This window comes from Syngnathus floridae, chromosome 4, assembly GCF_059516105.1.
Source record: "Syngnathus floridae isolate MCC-2025c chromosome 4, RoL_Sflo_1.0, whole genome shotgun sequence".
Classification (NCBI taxonomy): domain Eukaryota; kingdom Metazoa; phylum Chordata; class Actinopteri; order Syngnathiformes; family Syngnathidae; genus Syngnathus; species Syngnathus floridae.
Window position 1 is genome coordinate 20,316,847 of NC_142416.1, and position 21,476 is coordinate 20,338,322.

Here is a 21,476-nt window from a genome sequence, read left to right on the forward strand (position 1 = left end):
CGGCCATTTAAAGCTCCTTTGACCGGGTGTCTTTTCAAGACAAACGTGCTCCATTTCATACAATTGCTATTTTACGAAAGGACAGAAAGCAAGAAGAATTTTGTTTTTTTTAACTTACCGGGACGAAAATGTCAGAATCACAGTCTTGTCCACATCCAAATCTGTTGGGCTTTTTTCCATCTTGCAACGGTTATCCAAAGCCATCCATCCTGCGTCCCTTTTAGATTTTCACTTTCTTTGACAGTGAGGAGCTGCCACACAACCTGCCACACAAAAACATTCCATTACCCTTCATTTGCCTGGCAAAGGATAAGGTTAACAAAATCTAACAGAACATGCCCACCCCAAAAAATGGCATCCAAGATTGTATATATTTTTATGGTTTTATTCTAAATCTCTACTGGGCAGAGGGTGTGCAGACTTGTGCAACCACATTATTGCAATTACCATTTTACCTTTCCAAATGACTTTTTGCGAGTTGTACAGTTTACAGGTGGAAACAAAACTTCTGAAAGGATTTTCCTAGGCTTCATTGTGATATGACAAAGTCGCCATTTGAAAAGGGTCTGCAGACTTTCAAATCAATTGTGTGTTCCAAACATTTTGCCAAGAGGCCTCGTGAGACAAAGAATGACAAAGGATTCAAATAAAATGCTTCTAAAAAAACAACAACCTCATAACTGATTCATTGTGTCCTCGTGCAGTTTGAAGCATTTTTTTTTTTGACGCACATTGTGGCTCTCGAACCCCCTGACAGCACCACTGACGCCACGGCGACCACAAACCACACGCGCGCGCGCACAAGCGCACTGTGTGTTCCCAAACGCGTAAGAAAGCGCCCTTTGTTTGGTTGTCTTACTTCTAAAAAGAAGCTCTAAGTTGACTTCAGGACTTTGGACTGTTTTTGTGAGAAGGCTGGAAACCAAACGAGGAAAGACGGAGAGGTCCCAAAGTGAGGCTAAAAAAACCGAGCTAGCAACCGGAAGCCTGCCACACGCTGACGGACACGCTGGTGTGAACACAAAAGGGGGAGACACACAAAAATACGCCAATAAAAACTTGGAAGTGGATTGTTCAGACAAAAACAAAGTGCCCTAAACGTGCCTTCTTTGCCCCGCCCCAAAAAGGCGCTCAAGTCTCCCATTGGCTGTTTAAAAAATTCAGTCCCGCCCATTGGTGGAGCTTCATCGCAGGCTTCCGGACACCCCAAAACCGTCGCGTTCTGTACTTCGGTTTCGACCCAGATGAAAGGAGTGCTGAGCTCCTTCACGCACTCACCATGTGGAGGTTCGCGGGGGAGCCGCACCAGCGCTGCAGCGTCGCCGTCCTCTGCATGCTCGTCGCCGGCTTGCTCGCCATCACTCGCGCGCAGGAGGAGGCGCAGGCGGAGGGAGCCCCGGTGAGCCGCGCGGTTTTTACCGACTACTTCCGACGGTTGAGCCGGGAAAAGAAAGCCACGAGCCGGCCGGGTCCGAGCAACGTCCCGCGGGAGCCTGGAGAGCTTGTGACCGCCGACGACGTGTTCATCGCGGTGAAGACCACCAGCAAATACCACAGCAGCAGACTGGAGCTCCTTTTGGACACATGGATCTCCAACAATATGCAAAGTGTGAGTTTCTTAAGATATCATTCATGCTTCTAGCACCACCACACACACTTTTTCAATGATTTATTTACACAAATGACGCAGTTTGTGACTTGAAAGTAAAATTACATCCCTAAAGTTTTGTTATTATGTCACCAAATAACTGTTCATTGATTAAAAATGTTCGGCACATTCCAGGCCCATCAGTGTCTCTTCAAAAAATAAATATTCTCGACTTTTTCTTAAGTGACATTTTAGCTTGGCTCTTTGGGGTGAAAACTAACTCACTTAAGTGAATAGTTATTTATGAGGCCGGTCGGATCACGCCGCAGGATTTCCTGAGTCGTAAAACGGGTCGGAGGTCACGCTGGGGTGCTTTGAAGCAACGGGCCTCTCCGCATTGTAAAACAACACGGGCGGTCTTGGCCCTTTTGTGATGCATCACGCGAGAGCAAGAGGTGACGAGCGGCCGCGAAAAGCTGCCGAATTCCAAGTAACCTCTTAAATGTCATCTATTCATAGCGCAAAAAATGATGTCGTTGCGCCAAGTGACAAAGTGGCACGATCCTTTGATTTGTTGCAGAAAACTTTCAATACAACTGCAAAATATCGGATTAGTCATGACGAACAAGTTCAATATGAACACGAACTGGAAAAATTGATTTGCAATCGTTCATTTGTTCTTATGACTGAAATGACTTCCAATTTTCTTATTTTTAAATGGACGCCTCCCATTCTGTTGCTATATTGTTTGTGTGTGGGTGTGCACTCAGCTGATTGTGTGTGTGTGTGTGTGTGTGTGAGAAGTTCTCACGATCGAGCATTACCTGTTTCCCACACACACCTATGTGCTTGAAGAATGCTGACTCGTGGAAATAATGCGCAACACACACGCACACATACACGAGCACCCTGGGAACCTCAGCTGATTTCTCTTGGGAAGTGCCAACTGTGGCTAATCACACGCACGCACTTCAATATAAGAAAGCAAAATGAGTCAAACTGAAAAATTTTCATCAACTAAAGATACATTTAACTGATCAAACTAACACTGCTAATGCTAATCTGCTTACCTTTTGCCCTTGACATGACGGCGGCTCTTGGTCAGTCACTCGCTGATCAAAGCCTGCGTGGGGGCGGGATTATGCAAATTAATCCAACTATGATGAAATCATTTTGTAAAATTCAGGAGGACAGATTTTCAGAACTAACCCAAGATTTACTTTGGTGGTTTAATTTCACACTTGATGGTAACAACGCCAGATGCAGACAAAAAAAAAGTGTTTACCATCTGCCGCGTTGCAAATAAAATTCTCCCATTGGCTGAAATCACACAGTACGGCTATTGCAGGTGCCATTAAATGATTTATGAGCGTCTTGTGACGCTTTAAGCCTGTGACGCGCTCTTTTTACACTTGTCATAAGACTGCTGCCAGATAAGAACATCATCACATTACTTGAGGAATGCATTTAAAAAAAAAACACACACACACACAAAAAAAGCTTTTAGCTCCAGAGTGGAGGTTTGGTCGACTTCCTGTGGAATCTCAGAAGGGTCGAACAAATGATGCAAAGATCAAATATATTTGCAAAAACAAAACAGACAGAGAGACAAAAACAAATACTGACATTTGCAAGAGCATATACATAGCCACCAAAAGACGTGGACGTACATGAATGAAGTCAAATGGCAATGAATTGATGTTTTTTTGTTTTTTGCCGTGTGTGCAGACGTACGTTTTCAGCGACGGCGAGGACGCGGCGCTGAGGAAGCGGATGGGTGAGTAAGGCGCACAGATAGCACTGCTGCGGCCATCAGGAAGCAGACTACTGCTGACTTTGTGTTTTCCATGGCGAGCAGCAGACAGGAAGCGAATGTCATATGGGATTTTGTGTGGCCTGTGACACAGAAAGAAAAGAACGGGGTTGAAGCAGTAACTAACATTTGAAGCTAATGTTAGCGATAATGTTGGAAGCTAATTTCACAGGCTAACGTTAGATGCTAACATTAGACTTAACTAATGAGATAAATAAAATGTAGGGAGTATGTATGTTAGTAGTAGCATGTCAGCAAAGGATTAGCTAGCTCTGTTAGCCAGTCGTTTTGACGGCAGCGTGCCAGATTTCCATGTGTACTTTTAACCGCAGTGAAATGAACACGCATTAAAACACGATGATGTCGTTGCGGTCGTAAGGTGTTCACCTGATCAACACCAACTGCTCGGCAGCTCACAGCCGACAAGCGCTCTCTTGCAAAATGGCCGCCGAGTACGACGCCTTCCTCAACTCCGACAGGAAGTAAGTTACACAATGCGCTAATTGCTAGCATGTGCCATGGAAATGATGCTAACGGTGTTTTGGAAATACTACAACTCTTGGTGTTACAAGGAAATAAGTACGCCAAATGTTAAAGAATTATATCGATGCTAACTTCTATTTTGTGACAAAGTATGCCAAGTGACAGCACTGGCAATCTCCTAAAAACAATGAACTTTTCACAACTCATTGCTAACCTGCCCTGTTGTAGGTGGTTTTGTCACATGGACGACGACAACTACCTGAACATGGGCGCCCTCTTGAGGCTGTTGTCGCAGTACAGCCACACGCAGGACGTCTACATCGGGCGACCCAGTCTGGAGCACCCGTTGGAGGCCACGGAGACGCTCCCTAATGCTAAAATGGTACAACGTTAGCAGATGTTAGCACTTGGACATAGTGGTAATTAGCAAATTCACAATGTACTACAGTTAGCATAGCTACAAGTAAAGCAGAATTGACATAGTGGAGTTAAGACTTAACATAAACACAACCTGTCAGCATAGAAGTACAGAAAGCTAACCACTGTGTGTGTTTGGGGGGGGTGTTGTGCAGAGGAAGGTAGTTTTCTGGTTCGCCACAGGGGGCGCTGGATTCTGTCTGAGTCGCGGCCTCGCCATCAAGATGCAACCTTGGGCTAGGTATGACGTTTTGGGGTGTGTGTTCCTATTCTCACCTTAACTAAACTCGTCATCCATTTTAGCGAGGGCGCCTTTCTGTCGACCGCCGAGCGTATCCGTCTGCCGGATGACTGCGCCGTTGGCTACATCGTGGGTGCGCTGTTGGGCGTGGGCCTCATTCGCTCGCCACTCTTCCACTCGCACTTGGAGAGCCTGGCACTGTTGACGCGGGTGCAAGAACAGGTGACACCCCCCCCCCACTCATGCCACTGCTTACTTATTGGATTATTGTTAAAAAAATGTTTTGATTGTATTTAATTGAAGTCCATATGCTTTCGATGTTTTAATCAGGTGACTCTCAGCTACAGCAATGAGAAAAACACCATCAATCTCAAAGGACCGTTTTCAATACAACAAGATCCAACAAGGTAACATCTTATTATAGATTTTTTTTTAAAAATATATCATTTTTGTCAACTCCTTGTTTGTCCTACTCATGCATTTTGTACACGGGCTGCGCTCATCTCTTGCAACTTGTTCCTGGCTTTCTTCATTGTTGATGTCAGCTTATTGTGAAATGGCGCCTTGCCTTCCAGGCATTGTGACACTCACTTCCTCCATTTTCTTTTGTGTGTGTGAGTTTAGGTTCAAGAGTGTACATTGTGTGTTGCATCCACACACACCCTGGTGCCAGCGCTGAATGCAGCCAGACGAGAAAAAAGAAAAAAAATCTCCCATTTTGGGAAACAAAAGCGCCAAAGAATGTGGGAACAGACGTGAAGGACATGAGGGACGTTTGTCCTCAGGCCTGAACCAACCAAATCAATGAGGAGTCCAATTTTTGGGGCGTGTCTTAAGAGCTTTTTGGAAAGTTTACTGCCAATGTTCGAAGTAACAAACCACATCATTGAGTCACTCTTCATACTTGACAAATGGTTTTGTTTTTTTCATCCAAAGCCAAGCAAAGACATTTCTCTTGTTTTCTGTCATTATTTGACTGCATTTTTCTCGTTAGCGGTTTTCTTTCTGTACGACTCACCTTAAAAATCGTTTTGTTTTATTTTATAAATGCAGAAAACCATGTTGTGTTAAAAAAAACTAGAGCTAGCTAGTGTCAGAGATGAGCTAGCTTGTGTTCACACGCATTGCAGCTACCCCGAGGTGAAAGAAAACAACTTTTATTGCGTATATTGGATCATTGAGACAGCTGTAACATCAGCTGCTGCCGTCTGTCACGTTGTAAAAAAGCTCCATTGTCTTTTAATGTCTGGCACGCCACGCTGGACGCGGCTGCTAGCACATGTTAGCTATGCTCATCCTTTAAACACAAACTTCTGTTCAGCACACAAAGGCTTCGTTTTGTGTGGAAACTAATTGAATTAAGCATTGATGGAAGCTGCATCGTACGATAATGACGCCATTGGAACGTGATCGTTAGCTTAGCACGCTAAATTAGTTTGGCTAGCCAAGGGTTACACGACAATGCTAGCAATCAAAAGTGTTTTTGTTGTGTTGTTTTTAAGGAGAATAGGATAAATATATTTCAGGTTGTTACGAGACTGAGTTTCAGTATAAAGTTTCGCTCCTAGTTCAAAGTTGTTGTGTCATCACACCTGTCCGCTTTAAACAGCAATTTATGATGACTCATATGTAGAATAGCAGAGTTGTCAAATGGTAATGTTATAAGTGTCTTTTTTAAAAGGAGGAATCCAAAAGTATTCGTTTAAAGGAATCTTTTGAAGCTTCCGTATGACTCACATTGGGTTGTCATGCATGAATAACGTTTTGATGAATTGCCTACCATATGTGTCAGCTTACGCTCCAGCATCTGGAATCTAAGTCCATTTATTGATGATGATCAAATAAAACATTTTGTTCAAATGGCGGCTGAATGGGGTCAGAAGTTTCTAAGAGCTTGGAATGGAATTTCACTTGACTTTGTGATCTATTCCAGAATGTCAATTTGTACCAATTTTAATGAAATCAACATTTGCTAGGTATTTATAGTTGGAGTCTTGATATCCTGATGGCCTTTAGATTTGATTTTAACTTAAATACTACTAGTGTTACCATTAAATTATTACACTAAAATACTTACCGGAGAACCTCTCGCAGAAGTAACTTAAGCTATTAGCCAGCATCAACAAGTCACCCTTTTTCAATCGCCTTAGGGTGACATCCTCAACTTGACCACTAGATGGTGACAGAAACAAAGACAAACCTGAGATCAAATCCATGTTAAAGTTGTTTTAATTTCACATCTTTTTGTCTTTCAACATTTATTTTCCAGCTTGAATTATATCATTACCACAGTTTAGACATGTACATCATTAATACTTTGTTTCTTAGAGACTTCATGGGGGGAAAATGAAAACAGCCATACTGTAGAAAAACATCCAACTAGTATTATTTTTGTTATTTTAAAATGTTTTAATGTCCATTACGTTACAAGATGAGGAGATAATCTCCCCAAAAAATAGGTGCTGATATCAGGAGCATGAGGACATTTTAAAAACATTATGAAAGGCATCAAATGCTCGTTGAATGTAGCATGACGCAGCTAAGTAGAGAAGTGAGCCTAAAAACACAAGATTGTCTCGCTATTATGAGAAGTGGTAGTTAACCCGATGAATTCCAATGTGCTAATCCTGTACAGGGTCGGAAATTAGACGACCTTCCGAGTTGACTACGACACTCACAATGCTAATGCTAAAGCTAATAATTTATGCCAGATGGTTAAAAATGATGTGGTTCTGGCCCATTTGTTGACGCGACGACATCCTGTGGATTCCTTGAAAGACAATCTTAGCATTTCTGTTCAAGCACTAAAAATTGTGATCTGTAAAAGTTCAAAGGTAGCGTAGATGCGAATGTCCCTTCCTTGCCAAGTTGTACGATTTACGATGCGCATGTGCATAGTAAGAGGACATTTAGACAAGAATAGCTAAACAAACAAAAAAACTTTTGTTAAGATGACAATGGTTTAAAAATGTAATTATTTGAGAAAATGCAATGTAGTTGCGTTTTTTGCTAACACGTGAAAGGTCAAAAAGAACCTCGTCAAAAAATTCAGTTGCTAGGTTGTTGCCGCATAAACAAACATCAGTAAAAACGTCGTTTGACTTAAACGACAACATTGTAAAATGTAAGTACATGGAAAAAGTTCCCAACTTAACGCTAAAACAAAAAAGCGCAGCCATAGTGTTGATGCTAACGACGCAGCTGTGACACGTGCCTTTCCTCACATAAAGCGACATCGCCAACTACTGGCCTGCCATGCATAATACACATTTTCAGTTTGTGTGCATCTGTGTGGTGATTATCAGTCATGACAAAAGCACATTTTAGAAAAATTGGAAGTTACCATTCCAGACTAAAACACTAAGTGTTTATGCTAACTGCGCTTTTCCAACAAGTCTACATGTACAACGCAAAATGACACCGCCAACTACTGGCCCGGCATGCACATTACAGAATTTTCAGCCATTTTTTTTTTTTTTCACATCTGTGTGACAATTGTTTCGCATTTTTCATTCACTCTAGTAACGGCTAAAAACAGCCTTATGTTCGGAAAGATTTGAAAAATTTCGGCATGTGTGTAGTGGCTATATGTCTCGAATGTAAACAAAGTTGAGCAAAATGTGACGCTAACCACGCCACGCCTGCGTGCATGCGCGGACACGCGCGCGCATGCACACGGACACGCACACACGTTCACGACTAGTCTTTTACATACTGTACAGTAGCAGGAGCAACATTGGCAGTGTCCCATTTAGCCTTCAAAAAGTCGCCTCAAAGAAAAAAAATTGTGCTTATGAGGACTCAAAAAAAAGTTCATCACAGTATCACTTGTGGTAGAATACTTGAGAAAAAAAAAAGTTTTAAAAACAGATTTTTTTTTCTTTCTTGCTGACTTATGTTAGCACCAAGCAAGCAATTTCCTGCTTTTCCCAAAGTCCTTCCTCCTCTTTGCCCTTCCATTGCAGCTTGAACTCTTATCGTTTCAGCTTTTTTTTTTCTATTTACATGGAAAGCAAGCATTTTTTTTCTAGCATCTAATTCAGGCACCCTCGATCATTTTGGCACATGGTCGGCCTCTCGGTTGACACGCTCCCGAGTAAATTCCAGAAAAAAGTCAGCTGTATGGACAAGTCTTAGTTATTTAGATGATGGTGATGTTAGACTAGCTGTGTGTGAATGTCTGTGTGTGTGTCTAAGTTTGTGCATGTGTGTGAAATACAGCAACATAAGTGCACGGCACAGCAACATCACCAGTTAATAAATCAGTGGTGGAGTTATGTTTCATATTTACAGTTTCTGTACAGTGTGTGTGTGTGTGTGTGTGTGTGTGTGTGTGTATGTGTGTGTGTCGGGGGGGGACGTGTCTAATGATCGGTCACTAGTGGACCGAAGACTGCGGCCGGGCGGTGGCGTGGGGCCGGCTGGCCGGGTCCAGCTGGTCGTTGGGGACGGAGCGGCGGTTCTGGTCGGGGCGGTTGGTGGCCAGGTATTTGGCTCTCATACTGGAGGTGTACTGAGGACCATTGGGAAGGAAGGAAGGAAGGAAGGAAGCGGGCAGTAGAGGTCAAAGGATAGAAAATAAGAAGACCAAAGAAAATGTTCAATTGAATAAATGCAGTTGAGTTGTGTTTGAATAGTGGGAGGATGGTCGGAAGAGTGGGCGGGTGGGGAGATAGGTTCAGAAAGATGCGATGGAAGTAGGTCAAAGTTGGTAGGTCGGTAGCTAGGACAGTAGGATGGAAAATATGGATAGAGTTGAGATGTAGGTAGGTAGGTAGGAAGGTACGTAGGAGGTTGAGAGGAGATCAGTCAGTCAGAAGACGTGGGATGCAGCTAGGTAGCTAGGTGGGTTGCTAGGGACTTGGTTAAGTTGGTAGGCTGGGAGGAACTGTAGCTATAGTCATCAGAAACATAGAAGGGGAGGTTGGTTGGTTGGTCGGTCGATGGAACATTTTGGTAGGACGGTTAGTTGGTTGGTTGGTTCATAGGTAGGGTGGGTAAGAGGGAGGTACTAAGTCGATCGGTAGGGAGAAGATTGTTAAGTCGGTTGGCAGACCGTTGGAACGCTTCATTGAGATGTAAGTAGGTCATCGGATTGGTTGCTCAGTCAGTCAGTAGGTAGGCGAGCAAGTGCAACACGGGTACGTTAGTAGGTAAGGAGGTAGATGACATCATGACAGAAATACTTGGACCAGTCATTTGGACAGCCGGGGTTTGATTACGTTGATTAATTAACAATCAATTAGGTGGAGATGATGTTATTGTCAATGACTCGTTGATTAAATGGTTAGTGCTCTAGTTCTGACGTTAGCCTGCTAACCAGTTAGCCGCCGATCACCTGCTACATCTCGCTAGCATGTAGCAAGTGCACGCCGCGACAAGGACACACACACCTCCACTCAAATGCACACAATGAGACATTGGGGGAGGGGGGAGGCAGGGCTGGGATGGTGTGGGGTGGGGCGGGTCCGAGGGGCCGCTTCGCCTGAAAAACTCTTACTTGGACTCCCTTTAGTCAACCTGCAGACATCAGAAGTAGAGGACTCGTCTATTCGCGTTTGCCCAGGCTGCCAAAATGACCCCGATCCAGACCGTGGGGGGAGGGGGGAGGGGGGGGGGGGGGGGCTACCTTCCAATAGCCCGCACAGGTAACAAACATCCAATTGCTGGCGCGGCTTATTGGAAGGCAGCCTGCGTGCGAGGGGAGGGGGGGAGTGTTCTAGAAAGTGTGCACTTACAGAGGGTGGAGGGGACTCCCTGCCAATCAAAGGGGTGTTCTCACACCGGGGGGTCTGAAAGTTTGCGTTCTGGTTCCTGCGTTGTAGAATCAGAGGTTACTGCGGGCGGCGGACAGACGGCTCGGCTCGCGGCTACTCAACTGCTGCTAGCCTCAAATCATCTGGAATGTTTCCATGATGGCCTTTTGGATACTGATTTGGTGGTGTGAAGCAGGCAGGTTGGCTAATTTGGCCAAACATCACAAGGGAAACACTAAGCTATCTATCTATCTATCCAAATCACGTTTCCACCAAGCCGTACAGGTTTGGAAGGTTTGGGATGGAAGTCGGCGTCGCGCAACCAGCATGACATCATAACGCCTACCGTTGTTACTTGCGCTCCGAATTAGAGTACCAAAAATCGATACTAAATACAACCGTTAGCTCGTGGAACTCGACAGATCCATTATCTTGAACGCGTTAACAAAAACTGCCATACCGAACCCAAGTCTAGCGTACTTGATGGAAAGGTTTTTTTTTGTACTCCCTAATGCTATTGTTGCCTTTCCTATCTTAGTCCAGGCTGATGCTAGCTAGCCCTAGCGTGGTGCGCTAACTCACATGTACTCAGTGACGGGGGCATTGCTGACGGTGTGGGCGGTGGCGGGCAGGCTAGCTTCGCTACCGTAGCTGGAGCCGCAGCTGTAGAGACTGGGCATGTGAACGCGGTACAGGTTATCGTGAACGCCGCCGCCGCCCCGCGAGGCGCCCGACTCGTCCTCTCCGTCCTCCTCATCCGTCCTTTTGGGGAGTGGGAGGGGTTAGGGAGCGGCGGAGGGGAGGGGGGTATTGGTGGTAAGGGGGCGGAGACAACAGATTGTAAACAAACAGCAGAAGAGGAGAGGGGCGAGGTTTGCTGAGCTCGTCGATAACATGCCCGCAAAAGCGTCAGAGCAGCGCGATGCTAACGCTAATGTCGTCATTCAGAAAACATGCAGCCAATCGGTGGACATGCAGCCCTCCCTGCAGTCTCAGACAAGGGCGGCCGGTGCTCCATGGAACTTAAAGCAAATCATAAAAATGATGATGATGATAATAATAATATGGGCTGGTTGGGGGGGGCTAACAAGCCATTTTCTGAAACAAAAATGGTCCAAAATGTAAAGCAGCCGCAAAGGAAAGTCAGGTTGGTGTTGATTTGGAAGGTGGATTTTCTTTACACTGCCGTTCAAAAATATGAACAACGTCAACAAAGCAGAGCTACACTTGAATATGAGAAATAAGGAAATCACAATTGCATAATGAATTTGTCATTTCCTTAGTTCAGCAAATGCGCACAGAATGTTTTCGCCCTGACTGACCGCTAGGCGGCGACATTTCTCTGTTCCAGTCTCAGCATGATGAGATGGCATTGCGCCAAAAAGCAACACCGCAAACTTTTTAGTTTCAAAGAAAGGATCGGTTCCAATTCGAGTGCTTGCTGCTGACGACATGGAATAAGAGCCGGCCTGTCGTGTCTTTTACGTGAGCGTACGTCATTCAAGACGTCGTCCGTACGCGGCATGTCGAGCTTTGCAGGACGTTGTGGGGAATGACAGGAGGGAAAAGGAAGGAATTGGGCAACAGAAGGATGGAAGGAAGGAAGGAAGCAACAGAAGGAGGAAGTGGGACACGTTGGGGAGGAGGGGTCATAAATAAAGCACAATCTGGTGCTGGCGAGCAGAAAAGGAAACGCAGACAAGAGTCAAGGCTGGCGATGGATGATGCGGGGGGGGGGAGCGGGGAGACGCGCCACTCAAGGAAGGACGACATGCAAAGACTCCTCAAGCTTCCCACGACAATCCCAGGAGCAGGGCTTCCTAAACTCTACGGCTTCTCACGGTGCAATACCAGCACATACGTATGTAGAGTTGATATTTCATATCTCATTATGGATTCAAGTTGCCATATGACAGAAAACAAACATCACTCGGCGTGTATGATCAAATTTTGTCAAGTTGACATTTTGCCAAAGCAATTAGATGTATGAAAAAAATGGAAAGGATTTTTACATAAATGTAATTGTACTTTATCTAAAAAAATCAGAATACTGATTTGAAAGAATGTCGTAATGGTCACTGTTGTTTTGCGAAAAGCAGTAACACGTGTGAAAAAATATAATTTTGCAAGAACCAATAAAAATTCTAATTTTGCCATAATGACGTCATTTTATCAATGAACGTTTACTCCAACAAATTATAAACGCCATCATTTAAAACAACAAATATAAAGTTTGTTTTGAAGTTGTCATGAGGTCACAATTAAGTCAGACAATGTCAGAGTTTGTCAGTCAACATTCCTTCATCAAATTCTGAGCCAAGAGAAGTTGAGGAAACCCCGCATTGGTAGTTAGTAGCATGTTAGCTGTTAGCATTAGCATTCATCGCATTGCTGCATGTGTGCGTCCGGGCTCCGCGTGTGCCTGCGTGCGCCGGCGTTACCTCTTGCCGGGCCAGGTGTGCGGCACGCTGCAGACGATGGAGGAGAACATGAGCGCCGTGACGAAGGAGAAGAGCACCAGGTAGATGACGCCCTCCACGCCGTCGTAGCACAAGCCCGTCAGAGCCTGCACGTAGTCCTGCCACACGCAGGTAGGGGGCGTCAGTGACAAAACAATTCGGCAAACATGCCGTAGCTGACAAACCAACGTCTGGTAGGATTTCGGCTCTGCTCACCATGTGCAGGCTGCGACAATCCACCAGAGCCGTCAGCTGGTGCAGGCCCACCTCCGTGGAGTTCAGCACCGACTGGATCTGGTCCAGACTCGCCTGGAAGAATATTTGTGAGAATCAAGATGGGCAACTTGTAACACGGGGAGAAAGTTGTCGCTCGCCTACGTGCGAGGGAAACGCCGATGGCGCACGCACCTTGGTGTTGGCGTATTCCCGCGTGGCCGATCGCAAAAGCTCAGACACGTCGTCCTGCATCTCCACCAACGCTTTGTGACTCCCCGACAGCCTCTACACACACGCACAAGTAGGCATCTTTGAAACAGTGGAGAATGAATATGGATTTTTGCCTCCAAAGTCAAAAGTGCAGCTTGATGAAAAACAGACACAGTGCTTCACTTTTCCCACACAGCGACTCAAAAACAATGATCACATTAGCTGTGTCGTCTCGTTTTGTGTTCTGTTGTTTTTAGAGCCCTCTTGTGGCCATTTGTGGTAAAACTCCTAACCTTTCCATTGAGCTCATTTCCTGTTTGTCGAATCCCGATCTCCATTTTCAGTGTGTATTTAGTGAACGTGTTTTTAAGATTTGCATTTTTTTTCATCTTGCTACCAAAACATTCATTTTTGCTGTCGGGTCCCTCAAATGTTGATGAATTCAAAAAGGCAAAAAAAATTGTGCACTTACTTGCTGGAAGGGGTTGACTTGTCCCGGGCTGCACTTTAGGTAATACTGCAGAATATCTGAAAAGGAAACACGTAGATAAACAAAACGGTGGGGGGCGAGTCGCTTCACACGCTGTAAAGAGGAAACGCAATTTAGATTTGATAGTTACAAGACGCAGACAGGCAGGCAGGCAGGCACATCTACATGCAATTTGTCGAGCTCCCAAATGGCATATTGTGCACGTGTGCGTTGCTCTTTGTTGGTCTGAATCTGCACCGTGCAGTCAGCCAGAGCGGAAACAACTGAACGACAACAGATCTCATTAAGACAAGAGGAACTGAGGAGGAAATGGGGAGACAGGCTAAAAATGGCACGCTGCAAATGTAATATGCCATCATTTAGAAATGGCATCAATCAAAACATTTGATTTGGTCCAGCAAGGACACGGACCAAAACACACCTTGCTGGATGACGGCGTTCTCCTGGGTGGCGCGGGCGATGTAGGCGTCGGGAGAATCGCAGAAGTCACTGGCCGACTGCGAGCAAACGCGAGGAGATGACGTCAGTGCGGAGCCAGGCGGCGGCTTTGCTACGTTGCCGTGGCGACGGGCTTACCGCAGCGACGGCCAGTTCCAGGCCCAGAGACGCCCAGCTGATGATGAGCGTCAGCACGCCCAGCAGGCACACGCTGCCGACGACATCAATGTTAGGCAATCGCCAAGGTGACGGTACAAAAAAATCCAAACGTGGCCACACCTACCCAATCAGAGTTCCTCTGGAGTTCCGAATAAGTCCGAAGAGAACCAGGAGGCAAATGAGGACGTCGAACAAGAGCAGGCCGAGGTAGCCCAACCACCTGCAAGCAGTTCACAGTTGCCCGAGATGTCCTGCAATTTGTCTCAGAAAGTGTCAAAGTCTAAAATTTGGGATGATCAAGATGTTCTGAATTTTGTGCAGATTTTCAAGTTGGATCCAAATCAAGACATTGACAATGCGCATTCATCGTCACTCAATCAATTATCAATCATCCGTTGCCAGTGGTGACCTGTAGAAGTCGAAGGCCTCGGTTTGTCGGGCCAGGTTCTCCAGAGACACGGCCGTGTTGGACCAGAAGGGCACGTCCACCAGGAGCTTGAGCAGCTCGTCCAGCTGTCCCTGCAGCTTCTGGACGATGGACACATAGTCCGTCTGCTCCTGGTAGATGGTCTCCAGCTGGGCCAGGTTCTCCTCCACCGTCTGGTTCAGCGCCGCCGCATTGTCCCACACCTGAGCCGGAAACACGTCGTCATCGCGATCGATACTACACGTGCGCTATGGCCCCCTCTAGTGGCAGGCGGAAGAATACCTCCAACGTTCATTTAATGCCATTTTTTTGTTCGCCTCACCAATTTCTCGATGCCCGACACGGTGCGGTTGGCGTGGCGCAGGGAGTAAGCCAGCCGACTGGCGCCGTCGCTGGACTCGCCGTTCCCGTAGAAGCCCACGGCGATGCCGGCGCTGGAGGAAAAACAAACGGATGGTGAGGAAGGCCGACGTGTACGTTGCCGCTGCTCGTGGAGGAAAATTTACAGCTAGCGTTAAAGGGAATTTGTGTGTTAGTGTGTGGACGCCGGCAGACGTAAATCCTCATCTGCCGACGGAAACGAGAAGGAAGCGGGCATTAACATCGATTGTAGTTTATGGGATGAAATGATTTTTTTATGATCTTCTTAATGTGCTTTCACGCTGCCACTTCATCATCTCCCCACAACAAACGTGCGTTTACATTCTGGCGGGACCAGACGTTTACATTTGCGCTCATAAACGAACGCCTGGCGCTCTCTGCGCGTCAGTAAATAAACGCACACACAGACACGCGCGCAGATATTTTAGCTAATGATGACATTTGCAAACCTGCAAAAGAAGTAACACTTTGTCAATGAGTCATGCCGACACACAAACAGCTTTCCTTGTGACTGTAAAATTCACTTCTGTTCTCTGCAGCCAGTCTGCTTCTGTTGCCATGGCAACCTTTCTAGGCCAGCGAGAGGCCCAAACAGAGAACGGAAGAATAAATAGAAGAGAAGGGAGGGAGGGAGGGAAATCACCATGACGAGTTGAGGAAGAGGACGAGGATGAGGCGCCAAGCCAGAAAATGAAGGCATCAATCAAATTTCATGTGTGCAGACAAACAATCTGGTGTCGAATTTTGACAAACATGGAGCAGAAGGTCTCACCTGCACACCAGGGTGGCGATGATGACGCACCAGGCGGTGCAGCAGCAGTCGGCGCTGGGCTGCTGAGAGTGAGCGTGGTGCGTCGACGACGATGACTCGTTGCTCTTGCGCCGGCGGCAGCAAAGCCAGAAGGAGTAAAAAAGGAGGAACAGCAGGTCCAGACCCAAACACAGCAGAGCCACCGAGCCCAGCAGCAGCACAGACTGGGAAGACCACCATGAAGACATTTGTCAAAGGAAAGACAGACTGCTGTTAGCTTCTTGCGCTAGCAGTAGCCATATTCTTGCCTGTCGACAATTAAATAAATAATAAGAGAAACAATACAAAATACGAAAGTAGAAGCAATGACAATAAAAAAGCAGGGGCCCTAAAACAGAACCCTGTGGATTGCCGTGACGTTTCAACAAATAATATGGAGCTTCCCGGTAAATAAATGTGAATTTCAGAAGGCCAAACCGCGATTATGTATTGGATAAACATGAAACAGAAAGGAGGCGATGCGAAAGCGGTCGGGTGCAGGATTTTCCCGCCTAGCCGTGACGCTAGCACATTAGCGTGCCACCGTAGACAAGCATGGAGGCAAAACCGCGACGACGGGAGGGACCAGACACGGGACGCTAACCCGGTAAAAGCTTTCATGTGTAAACCCGAGAGCAGGTGGCAGTAGGCGGAGGAGGCGGGAGACCAAAATAATCGTCTACTTCTCGCGTAGCCGTCGCTATTCATTTGCTCTACGTGACCACATTCAGAAGGTATCTGGATCCGTCCGTGTCTGTGCACCCCATGCTCCCCTGGGATGGTCTGTAATAGTCATTGGGAGGCAGAACCAGGCCGAGAACACGGCGCGCTTACAAAACGCTTCCGCTTGTCCGGCGGACAAAAAGAGCCGGAACATTCTCAGGACTCCATTTTGGATGGCCACCAAAACAGGGCCCCCTGAACAAGACTTCTCATGACCTGGTTTCTGCGCTCGACATATGCCCACATTGCGCAACACGAAACGAACGTGGTTAGCGTCTGCTAGCAGAGAAGAGAAAGAGCACACTGTTTTTCAATTTTAATCTTTTTTTTCCCCCCCACAATGACATGATCAAAACAAGCTTTCAAAATTCAACCATTTTGCGGGCCGGTGAGAATTTACCGAACGGAAAATAATAAAATAACGTGTTGAGACAACCGAGCCTTTCGACATATTTCACAAAATTGCTGTTCTGTTCACTGCCTGGTGCTTCTCAAATCATTTTTGAAAAAAAAAAAAAAAACGACTGGCGCATCTAACCTGACAGCCGTGAGATTAAGCGCAGCGCCGCCAAAGCGTCAGCGCAGATTAAGCGAGGACCAATTAGTTTGTAATTAGCACACTCACTAAGCACACGTGAGTGCGCGTATGCGTGCGTTCGTGCGTGCGTGTCTTCCTCCAGATCGCTTCGCAGCGTGGAGGAGGGGGATTTAGCGGTCAGCCACTGCGCCGTGATCTACTTTCAATCTGTGCTTTCAAATGTGTGCGCGCTGACACGATCAATGGTTTCTTTCCACTGCAATGACTTGTCCTTGCACCCTGCACCCGCCAGCATTGCGCCATGGCTGCCAAACAACTGCCAGGCTTTCCCCCGAGGCGTTCGCTGACCTCCGGTTCATCCCCCCCCCCCCCCGCTTGCTTGCTTTTGACCCAGTCGACAAGACGGGTACCCCCAACGCTTTCAAATGCCTCGCAAAACGCTAACGGATGACAATTAAAGGGCAAAGCTGAGGAGTTTGTGTGTAATTACAGGTCACGTGAGTCCTGTGTAATGTTCTGCAGCTGCGCTACCGCAAAGCTGACTCTGCAGTTCCATCGCTTTACAGTAAACACACACTCACACACACACTCGTTCTATTCTGAGGCACCGACGGAACCTCAGGACACAATCTCCGATTTCAGCTTTCGAGGGAAAAAAAAAGCCAATGAGCCAGCTTACATTGAATGGATTTCTGCCATTGAGCCAAAATGGCTGCCGCAGAGAGGCGGGTTCTCTCAAAGAGAAAAAAAAACATCTTGAAATAACGTCTGATTGGTCGCTTCTTTGAGTGAAAATGCTAACATTCTAATGTGCAACACGTGCCCTAGCTAGCCAGAAAGTTCTTGAAACAAAGTTATTTCGGCAGAAGCTAACATTTGCTTGTCCATTTATTTTATGCTGTTCGGCACAAAATGGCCGCCAGACACTTTTTCCGGTCGTGGCGCCCAAAAATCGGGACAAATGTGTATTGCGGGCGCCCGAGTTAGTCTGTGGGAACGAACGGCGATGAAACGTTGCCATTCCGGTCTTTTGTTGGCTTGAAGATGCTAACAAATGTGTTTGAAGCACAACACATGCCCCGACTGTTTGAGCCAAAATGGCTGCCGCTTTTGGCCCCCAATAGCAGATCGTGCCAAAGGGTCGACATATTTGTTTGCGGACGCGTGAAAGCCTCCGGGACAATCTAAAGAGGGCTTGGCTGCGGAAAAAGTGAAAGAGAGCATTCTTTTCTTTTCAGTCGACACCCCCTCGGCCCCTTCCATCTAATTCAACCCCCGCCTTCTTCTTCTTGTCATTCTCACCCACTTTCCCTGCCTCTCACCATTTCGCCGCAATTAATGATGCACCCTGAATGGCGCCCCTTCACCCCCCCCCTCCCCGACACAAAAGGCCCCGAGGGAGGTTTGTGACCTCACCTCTTCAAACCAACGCTAAGTGCTAAATACGCACTGACGCAGAAAGGCAGCACACAACATGCGACTAACACGGTAGGACATACAAGAAGGTCTGAAACATATGGCACGTGGGCCAGAACGGGCCCATCTGTAAATTCCGCGTAAAAATGAAAAGCATTTTTCCACCCGTCCAGCCCGCTTGGGATCAATTTGGGGTGAATGTGGTCCCTGAACTAAAATGGGTTTGTCACCCCTGGTTTACACGATCGGGGCGGGTAGGGGGCTACTTAAAATTCCACTGCTCTCACACATGCGCACACACACACACACACAAAGAGCCTCAGTTAAGCAGTGAATGTCTCACAGGAAGTAGCCATTTAGAAGAAAAAGCACCTCCCACGGCTCATCAAGCCTGCGCCTCTTGAGCCTTTTTATCCTCTTCCACCTCTTCGTTTCCCACCAGCGCCACCACCATCATCATCCTCCTCCTCCTCCCATTACCCCCTCCCTCCGCATTTTGTTTTGTACACGACTGCGGCGGCGGCGGCGGCGTTTCGCCTTCCCACGCTGTCAGTGCCGCAAATGAAAAGTCACCGGCAGACGTGAGTTTACTCAACTGCAGATAGAGCAGGCATCTACCATGGTGTTTTAGGAGCAAGAGCAAGAAAAAAAAAATGGAAGTGGCGTGAGCCCGTCAAAGTCCAACCGGGATGATGTTTATCAGAGCTGGCATTTCTTCTTATCATTTTTTCAGTCTGCAAAATGTTGTTTTATTTCTTAAAAAAAATCAAATCAAATCATAATGATTTCCACATTCTTAAAAAAAATCCTTCAAAAGAAAAAAAATGGTTTATCCATTTTACAAAATCTTTCAAGTTTTTCTTCTAAAAGAAAAAGTGTAAATGAAATGTTCTCTTACCTTTTGATACTCGGGGTCTTGGGGCCGGAAGTCGCTGCTGACCAACTGGAAGTCCAAGTTGAAATGAGGCAAGCGGTGGAGTAGGTTCACCCACCACGGCGGCGAGTAGTTGACCACGGCCGCCATCTTGGAGACGGGATGGCTCGCTAAAACACGTTTACTCGCGTAGATGCTGCCAGGAGGGGGAATAAAAATTGGATGGGTTAAAAAAAAATCCCTTACACTTTAGGGTACACATCTGATGTCATAAGGGGCAAATTTCTTCTGTGTCTCTTAAAAAAAGTCATGTCAAAAACTTTCTTAACAATAATATGTCATGCTTTCTCACATGTTTGTTACATTTGTGGAAGATGAATTTTCATCCATCGCCAGTTGCCAGCGACTGAAAATGACATCATAGTTGCTCAACCAATCAGCTCAGCTGTTGTCTGGGATTGGTCATTGATGAGCTCTTGAAAACAATTTAGAAGTTTATGAAAAAAGAAAAAAATCTGTTCTTCTTAAAGATACATTTGGATTATTTCCTCTTAATTCCAATGTTCAAATAGAAAATAAATCAGCTTTCTTTCTTTGAAATCATGAACTTAAAAGTTAATCATGGCTGTCCTTTTAAGTCATTCCATTTTCTCTTATATTCACTCTGGTATTTGATTTAAAAAAAAAAAATACTTTTCAAATGTCCACTACAATATTTGCTCAAAATAAAATAACAAGAGCATTTTTGTCTGTTAAATTTCCCCAAAGAGTTCTGGAATTTGTTGGCCTTGCCGAGTGGCACCCGTCTTGCCTGCCTGCATGTCTGTCTCTCTGTCCTGATTTCTCCTTGGGCAGGTGAGCGTCCATCCATGCATGCATCCATCCATCCATCCACGTGGATGAGTCAACTCACCTGCGTGTGCTCCTTTCACGTCAATTATTTCCACGCCAGGGTGACACCTCTTGACTTTCCCATGGATTTTGTTGCAAGTAAACAACAGCTCATGGAGGGGCAATGGGCGAAGGGGGGGCACTTCAACAAAAGGGCTCATTGTGTATGCACGCACATTATCACGACTTGAACACTGACAATAGAGGACGAAAATGAAGCTCGCCGCCACAACTAACAATGAGCACCCAAAAATGGCCGTTGAATTACATCGACGCTCAGCACCCATCCGAGCGCGCGTACACACAAACACACATGTGGGTCATGCAAAGGCGAACGCCCGCAGTCGAGCCTCCGTCGTCGCGGATTAGCTCGCTCGCGTCAGCCCGGCTTTGTCCTCAGCGAGTGCCGCAGTCTCGGCGGCCGAGTCTCCACGACAACATAACCACACCGCTACCGCGACCACCGCCATTCCGTCCCGCTTACCTTTCTGCTCGCTCGGCGTGTCGTCTTCTCCGTGCCGCATCAACGCGGCGGCGGCGGCCGGCCGGTCGGTCGCTCGGTCGGTCGTGAGGGTCGGTCGGCGGCGCGCGTTCACCGGCGGTGCCCGGCGACCATTTCCAGCCTCCTGCGGGTTGGTCGCTCCAAAAGCTTTGTGTCGTTCACCGGGTAGCGATGGCGACCACCGCCCCGCTCCTGCACATATTAACCGCGGAGGTGCTTAACTAAACACGCACGCACAAGGAAAAGTGTTTCAAGATCCGAGAAGACAGCGAGGAGGCTTTGCGGGAGCACACGGACCGTGCGTGAGCGTGCGCGCGCCTGAGCGTGCGCGGGCGTGCGCGTCGAGCAAAGAAAGAAAAAGAGAGCGAAGTGGCGACCCCTAGCGGACAGCAAAACGTTGCTTAAAAAATAACGTCATCGATTGGGAAAATCTACCAGAGCGTACATCAGAAACAAAAATTCAAGAACGCGATAAATGTCAGTTTGATATCATAGATTTCACCTTTTTTTTTTCAGTCCTACCTCTGTAAACACATTGCTCTTCCATCAACTTTTAAGTTTCTTAAAATTTCAATCTAAAAACAATGACATTTTCTCCAAAACGGAGCAAAAGCTAAATAGTTCTCTCCTTTAAAATGGACAGCTGGGACTGATGCAATAAAAT

General features: G+C 46.6%; 2 protein-coding genes across 6 annotated transcripts; one reads left to right on the forward strand and one right to left on the reverse strand.

The window, feature by feature from the left end:
- The first annotated feature begins 1,204 nt into the window (after positions 1–1,204).
- LOC148399877 (beta-1,3-N-acetylglucosaminyltransferase lunatic fringe-like) lies at positions 1,205–6,402 on the forward strand. The gene is made up of 8 exons (XM_088373076.1): positions 1,205–1,609; positions 3,317–3,365; positions 3,781–3,883; positions 4,113–4,266; positions 4,457–4,542; positions 4,605–4,764; positions 4,873–4,949; positions 5,167–6,402. Exons 1-8 carry the CDS (start codon positions 1,280–1,282, stop codon positions 5,219–5,221), a joined length of 1,014 nt encoding a protein of 337 aa, XP_088229202.1. The 5' UTR covers positions 1,205–1,279; the 3' UTR covers positions 5,222–6,402.
- On the reverse strand, positions 4,593–21,142 carry LOC148399878 (protein tweety homolog 3-like). Of its 5 annotated transcripts, XR_015857919.1 has the most exons (16): positions 20,795–21,142; positions 19,444–19,615; positions 15,851–16,053; positions 15,020–15,131; positions 14,680–14,900; positions 14,395–14,490; positions 14,250–14,322; positions 14,095–14,170; positions 13,656–13,711; positions 13,166–13,258; positions 12,974–13,066; positions 12,740–12,876; positions 10,881–11,060; positions 10,281–10,356; positions 6,620–6,714; positions 4,593–4,740 (listed from the first exon to the last, which is right to left on the reverse strand). XR_015857919.1 is itself a non-coding variant. In XM_088373070.1 (15 exons), exons 2-15 carry the CDS (start codon positions 19,567–19,569, stop codon positions 8,921–8,923), a joined length of 1,677 nt encoding a protein of 558 aa, XP_088229196.1. In that variant the 5' UTR covers positions 19,570–19,615; positions 20,795–21,141; the 3' UTR covers positions 6,754–8,920. The 5 variants fall into 5 exon arrangements, 4 of the variants coding, with proteins under 4 accessions (XP_088229196.1, XP_088229198.1, XP_088229197.1 ...); XM_088373070.1 differs by lacking the exons at positions 4,593–4,740; positions 6,620–6,714 and adding an exon at positions 6,754–9,055 and having other exon boundaries at positions 20,795–21,141; XM_088373071.1 differs by lacking the exons at positions 4,593–4,740; positions 6,620–6,714 and adding an exon at positions 9,062–10,062.
- Between the last annotated feature and the right edge of the window lie 334 nt (positions 21,143–21,476).